We start from the raw sequence: 7308 nt of genomic DNA on the forward strand, positions 1-7308 counted from the left end.
TCCTATCCGCCAGAGATTTTTCATGCCCTCTCTTGGCTCTCCTAATCCCTTTCTTCAGGTCCCTTCTGGCTATCCTGTATCCCTCCACTGCTCTGTCTGAACCCTGTTTCCTCAACCTTATGTAAGCCTCCTTCTTCCTCTTTACAAGACGTTCAACCTCCCTTGTCAACCAAGGTTCTCTCACACGACCATTTCTTTCCTGCCTGACACGTACATACATATCAATGACACGTCGTATCTGTTCCTTGAAAAAGTTCCTCATTTCCACGACATCCTTCCCTGACAGCCTATGCTCCCAACTTATGCTCCCCAGATCCTGTCTTACAGCATCGTAATTACCCTTCCCCCAATTGTAAAACCTACCCTATTGCACGCACCTATCTCTCTCCATAACCAAGGTGAAAGTCACAGAATTTTGGTCACCATCACCAAAATGTTCACCCACTAACAAGCCCATCACTTGTCCCGGTTCATTACCGAGTACCAAATCCAATATGGCCTCCCCTCTGGTCGGGGGAAGCAACACACCATTCTGATTTTCCGCTGCTGGCCACAAAAATATCTATCTGTACCTCGGACTAGAGAATCTCCTAACACAATTGATCTCTTGGAACCCGACGTACTGCTCGTTGCATTAGAGCCTGTCTTAATACCAGAAACTTGGCTGTTCGTGCTACGTTCCCTGTGAATCCATCACCCCCTACATTTTCCAAAACAGCATACTTGTTTGAAATGGGTATAGCCACAAAAAACTCCTGCAATAGCTGCCTACCTCTCTTACCTTTTCTGGAGTTAACCCATCTATGTGACTGTATCTGAGACTTTTCCCTCCTTCCTATAACTGACATCCATCACATACTGTTGTTGCTGCAAATTCCTCATTGCTTCTAACTGTCTCTCCAACTAATCCATTCAACCTGATAAGATTCGCAACCAACAGCATTTATGGCAGATATAATCCGCTGTAATCCTTAAACTCTCTTTAAACTCCCACATCTGACAAGAAGCACATATCACTCTTCTAAAGACCATTTTTGCTTCTTCACAGACCCAGAAAATAACACGGTCTTATTTCTCCACGAACACTACCCCAGGTTAAATTTATAGTTATGGCTTATATTTTAAAGTTTGGTCAAGAGACATATGTCCAAAAACATATAATCAAGAAAGAACCCACTCTACTCACTACTGCAGACTTTCTGTAGATCACATTTAAAACAACAATACACTTATCTGCATCTGCGCTGTGAACTTCACCCAACATTTCCTCCAAGATTAGTTGTGAATTTCACTGTTTGTTAATTTTCCCAAACGCACTCCGATGTCCAGCAATACATGAATTCAAACAGCAAAGGCAGTGTCAGTTTCTTTCTCTCCTTCTCTCCTGCACTGACATCACCATGTGCTTCCTTTGTTCTTTTCCCTTTTAAAAGTGCTGTTGTTTTGACTTTTTTTTCCGAAGTTCATATAAAACAGCATATAAAACAGTAATTGCTGCTCCTGGAATTCGAGGAAATCACCTCCAATACCTAAAATACATCAAAAAAGGAGCAGCTTTTACAGCCAGAAATTTTTCCCGTCTTCTATCTTGGATTTGTTGGTGGATAGGACGGGAAAACCCTAAAGCTTTCTATAAGTAAATAAAAAATAAAAGAATGTCTAGAATAAGATTAGCGCCAATCAAGGACACTAGTGGGAAGTTGTGTGGAATCAGAAGAGATAGGGGAAGTGCTAAATGAGTATGTTTTGTCAATATTCACACTGGAAAAGACAATGTTGTTGAGGAGTGTACTGAGAAACAGGCTGCTAGACTAGATGGGATTGAGGTTCACAAGGAGGAGGTGGTAGAAATTCGGGAAAGTGTGAAAATGGATAAAACCCCAGGACCGGATGGGATTTATCCTAGGATTCTCTGGGAAGCCAGGGAGGATATCACTGAGCCTTTGTCTTTGATCTTTGTCATGATTGTCTACTGGAATAATGCCAGAAGACTGGAGGATAGCAAATGTTGTTCCCTTGTTCAAGAAGGGGAGTAGAGACAACCCTATTAATTATAGACCAGTGAGACTTATGTCAGTTGTGAGTAAAGTGTTGGAAAAGGTTGTAGCATGGCCAATTCACCTGACCTGCACATCTTTGGACTGTGGGAGGAAACCAGAGCACCCGGAGGAAACCCACGCAGACACGGGGAGAATGTGCAAACTCCACACAGTCAGTCGCCTGAGGCGGGAATTGAACCCGGGTCTCTGGCACTGTGAGGCAGCAGTGCTAACCACTGTGCCACCATGCCACCCACAGAGGGTTCGATTGAGTGGACAGTGAGAGTCTTTTTCCTTGGATGGTGATGGCTAGCATGAGGGGACATAGCTTTAAATTGAGGGATGATAGATGTAGGACAGATGCCAGAGGTAGTTTTTTTACTCAGAGTAGTAGGGGTGTGGAATGCACTGTGTGCAACAGTAGTAGACTCGCCAACTTTAAGGGCATTTAAATGGTCACGGATTTGCATATGGACAAGAATGTAATAATGTCGGTTAGAAGGGCTTCAGATTGATTTCATAGAGCGGCGCAACATTGAGGGCTGAAGGCACTGTAATGTATGTTTTGATTAGATTAAGTTCCCTACAGTTTGGAAACAGGCCCTTTGGCTCAACAAGTCCACACTGACCTTCCGAAGAGTAACCCACCCAGTTAGCATGGACAATTTAGCAGTGCTAACCACTGAGCCACCGTGCCGCCCATGTTCTATGGATTCACAAAGACTGAGTATTACTCTCATGGCTAGATGTATTTGCCATTAACAGATTGGTGAGGACAAAGTCACCTGCTGTTGACCCAATCTTGCAGTTCTGTCCATTAAAACTCAACTAGTGCAATGTGGTTGACAGCTAAATCCACTCTCAAATAGTCTAGCAAACCACTCCATTGCACCAAACACTTTAAGTTTAAGAAAAAAAAAACAAACCCGGAACAGGCACCCAGAATCAACTAAAGGAAAGAATGGCATGTCTAGCAATGTCAATACTGAAAATGTCTCCTTTCTAACATGAAGAAATTGTGCCAAAATTGACAAACCTAACCATCTGACTAATTAAGCAGCAGCCTGATTTAGTGGTTCTCATACCTGCTTATGTTGTATTCTACTGGCAAGATAGACAACCAGTGTTCATGATGCAATGGTACACAGAGAGAAGTGGGTTTTGTGCATCTGCAACATTGACCCTATACTACATAAATTGTCATGGCATAAGATCCAAAATATAGGAAAGGAAACCTCCAGATCACTACTTAACACACCCTCCCCATACCCCACCATCAGTTGATGAATCAGACCTGCTCCATGTTGAACATCACCAGGAGAAAGCAGTGAAGTGGGGGTTATGTTGGGGGACTTCAATGTCCATCACCAAGAATGGCTCAGCAACACTATTACTGACCAAACTGGTTGAATTTTATACAACATAGCCATTAGACCGAGTCTGTGGCAGGTGACCTTGTCTTCACCATCCTGCAACACCGACCATCTGTTTGCATTGCATCTACCTGCCATCATTACAGCTGGGAAGCAGACTTAGTTGTATGCTGCTGCACACACGATCAGTTGAACAGTAACCAACAGTGAAGGGGATTTGGGGACTAAGGTATCGGAGTGAGCCGGTGCCATTGATTTGCGTTGACTCCTGCTCCTACTTGATGTATTTGACTCTCATTGAATGCCATCAACTATTGCACCTCATTAATGGCAAAGCGTTGGTGTTGCTTTGAGAAACTAAGCATCTAGAGCCAAAATGGAGATCACCAAATAAACTGTAAAAAGTAGAGTTTTTAAAATAAAAAAATCTATTAACATAGCAGTGAGTGCAAAACAAACTATTGTAATTACATAACATTGTGTTTGCACCCTAAAGACACTTCTCACTCCTTCTCCAGCTTGTTGCACTGAGCTAACTTGCTGTGCAGGCAGGCTGCAGAGAGCCTGCTCTGTTGGCACAGAGGTTTGGTCAGACAACCTCGGGTGGTGATTGAGGCAAGTTAATCCTCCTCAACAAAGGCTCAAGGGTCATCAAGTGGGATAATCTTGATGTGGATGGTCTAGCCACCTTCATAGTGTCCTGAGTGAGACAGTCAAGGGGTCTATGCATGGTTCCTTCTCTGACTGGTTGTCTCCTGGCATTGTCCTTCCTGCTTGTGAAGAGAAAGCACTTGGACTAGGCTGAATGGTGCCTGTCCCACTCTTGCCCAGCCTTCTGTTCTGAGAACCAATGGGTAAATGATGGATTGTAGGTGTTGGTGACTCTCTAGCAGCCCTTGATTATTCTGGGACTGTCTCTTCATCACATGCACCACCTTCTCCATGGAGAAAGGAGTGACTGAACTGCTGTAGCGTCTGAGCAGTGATAGGCAGAACAAGGCTGGAATGGTGAATTTACCTGAAGGCAAACTATTTTATGTGCCACATTTTTTTTTTGTTTCATTCTGTTTTCTAGATCCGAATGTGATGAATCACAATTTCTTGGTAAAATGCAGAGAAAGGTTAGTATAAAATAAAAACAGCATTTCTATACTTTTAAAATTTAAAACTTTTTCTGCTGAAAACTATACTGCACCCTAAGGGAGTGATAATTCTACTTTAAAGAGAAAGGTCAGATGAAAATTTACGCATGAAGAAAAAATATTAACTTTTTAAAATAGTTTTGATTTCATTCTCCTGTCAATAAAACTGGATTTTCTGATTAAGAAGGAACTGTAACAACTTTAGGAAGATGTTCATGGAGGAAGGAAAAAAATAAATCCAAGATTAAGAGGACGTGTAAGGGAATTGTTTTAAAGCTTTGTTAAAGACGTATCCTAATGGCGAAGAGAAATGGAAAGAGATTTAGGTGGAGAATTTCAAAATGTAGGATAGACTTGGTGAAAGTCACAGCTAGCTATGATTGTGGAAGGAAATCACAAATGTGTAGAAGGCGGCCATTTGGCACACCATGCCTGCACAGTCATATTAACAGAACTTCATTACCTGTTCCATTCTCCTGCTTTTCCCCCAAACCCTTGCACATTACTTGTATCAAAATAATCATTCAATGTTCTCTTGAATGTTACAATTGAACTTGACTTCACCAACTTCCAGGCAGTCCATTCCATATCCCACCTGTTTGCTGACTGAAATGGCTTATCTTACTTCACTCTTGCATTCCATCAACTGACAGAGGTATGTCATTTTGGGTTAACCCTGAATGAGATGCTGAGAGACAGTTTGGTATGTGGGATTAATGGCATAACCATGTGTCTTCTAGCTGAACCCCAACTGGACTTCAAACAGGCACTACAATGAGCTTTGGCATTAGAAAATGTGGTAAGTAGAGCAAGTGAGCTACAGGGTATCCTGATGGAAGTGGACACCTTCACCTGTCCAACTGGAACTCTACTTGAATGTAGGCAGCAAAGGGACCCTAGGTTAGCCCACAGCAAAACTCCAAAACAAAACTGAATCTCAGCCAAATGACTAAAATGTTCTTCAGAATCTGGGACAGCAAGCTTTTGCAGTTGCTGCCAATATATGGACTGGAGACAACAGAGAAGTCCTACAAAGCCTGAATCGAATAAGAGAACTCAAGCTGCTAACACACCCTGGAAAGTCCATCTACATCTGGTTTAAAATAATTACGTTTCTTAGCAATATTCAAGTCGGGACCAACCCAAATTACTGTCTGGTTAAATTGGCACCCAATTCAAATGGAGGTCGATATATATGTAGCTGTATCAGTGATTGCAGAACCAGTCTTTAACAAGATTTGCTCTGGACTCCAAATCTTAAATTTTCACAAGATATCAGCCAGACTGTGAATGAGCCATTACAGATCAAGGATATGACTTCAGTTCTAGCCTCCTATGAGAAGCAATTGGTACAGTTATCACTGATTGTAGTAAAAGGATCAGACCCAAGCTTGATGTGGCGAAATTAGTTGAGAAAGAGTCAGCTAGATTGGCTGAACATTTTTGGTTAGAAAATGGTTGCCTGAGTGAAATCCGAATGAAATACCTGGAATTTTCTCAGGATGGCCTAAGGGCTGTCAAAAAGGAACCAAAGATCACCTTGCACGTTGACCAGGAAGCAATTCTGCAAGGTCTGCCCAGTGCCTTTTGTCTTATGCAAATGTTGAGGTAGAAATCAGTAGGCTGAAAGGCAAAAGAATCTTCAAACTAGTGCGGTTTGCAGAATGGGCATACCGATTGTGAAATCTGAAAGTTCGCCTTTGTGGGGATTTTAAGCAAATGGTAAGCTGCTTTTTACAGCTAGATAAACACCCACTCCCTTGCAGAGTGGCTTGTTTGCAGTACTAGCATGAGGAACTGCCCTTCAGGAATCTGCATTTATGACCCTTCTTAAAAGGTAAAGCTTGCTACTCTGCTGCCACCTTGGCTACATTTTGGCTATAGAAGCTCGAGAGAAGTATAAAATGTACATGAGGCAGCTTAGAAAGGAAATTCCCAGAATAAAAAGGGACATGGAAAGATACTGGGAGGGAAGATAAAGGACGATCCTAAGTTATTTATAAAGGACTACAGTGATAATTCGTGCATGCCGCCAGAGACTGTATATGGGGTTTTAAATTAAACTTTGTATCGGTGTTCACCAGTGAGAGGGACAGGTATAGTTGGGTTTGGAAATCAAGGAGAAGCACTGTGATATAAGTAGATAAATTAGCATTGACAGAGAGAAGGTTCTGAGTTGTCTGGCAGGCTTAAACATAGATAAATTTCTAGGGCCAGATGAAATGTATCCCAGACTGTTGAGTGCAGCAAGCTAAAAAATAGCAGAGGCACTGACAATAGTTTTCAATACCTCTCTGGCTGCAAGAGAGATACTAGAGGATTGCAGAGGTACGATTATTCAAGAAGGAAGGAAGGGATAAACCAGGAAGGTACCAGCCATTCAGTCTAACATGTACATGTATTTGGAAAGGCAAGGTTGAGCTATTAGGGATCGTCAACATGGCTTTGTGTGTGGGAAATCATGTCTCACAAACTTGATTGAGGTTTTTTTGAAGAAGTAAAAAAAAAGGATTGATGAGGGCAGAGCGGTAGATATGATCTATATGGACTTCAGTACGGCGTTCAACAAGGTTCCCCATGGGAGACTGATTAGCAAGGTTAGATCTCAGGGAATACAGGGAGAACTAACCATTTGGATACAGAACTGGCTCAAAGGTAGAAGTCAGAGGGTCGTGGTGGAGGGTTGTTTTTCAGACTGGAGGCCTGTGACCAGTGGAATGCCACAAGGATCGGTGCTGGGCCCTCTACTTTTTG

The 7308-nt window shown here is 42.4% G+C and overlaps 1 protein-coding gene across 1 annotated transcript in view; it reads left to right on the forward strand.

Moving 5' to 3' along the window:
* LOC122559939 (synaptonemal complex protein 2) overlaps positions 1–7308 on the forward strand; it is a 238107-nt gene that overhangs the window by 77949 nt on the left and 152850 nt on the right. The window contains exon 7 of the mRNA XM_043710048.1: positions 4488–4533. Coding sequence (XP_043565983.1) covers positions 4488–4533 — 46 coding nt within the window. The remainder of the gene's footprint in view (positions 1–4487; positions 4534–7308) is intronic.

This window comes from Chiloscyllium plagiosum, chromosome 20, assembly GCF_004010195.1.
Source record: "Chiloscyllium plagiosum isolate BGI_BamShark_2017 chromosome 20, ASM401019v2, whole genome shotgun sequence".
Classification (NCBI taxonomy): domain Eukaryota; kingdom Metazoa; phylum Chordata; class Chondrichthyes; order Orectolobiformes; family Hemiscylliidae; genus Chiloscyllium; species Chiloscyllium plagiosum.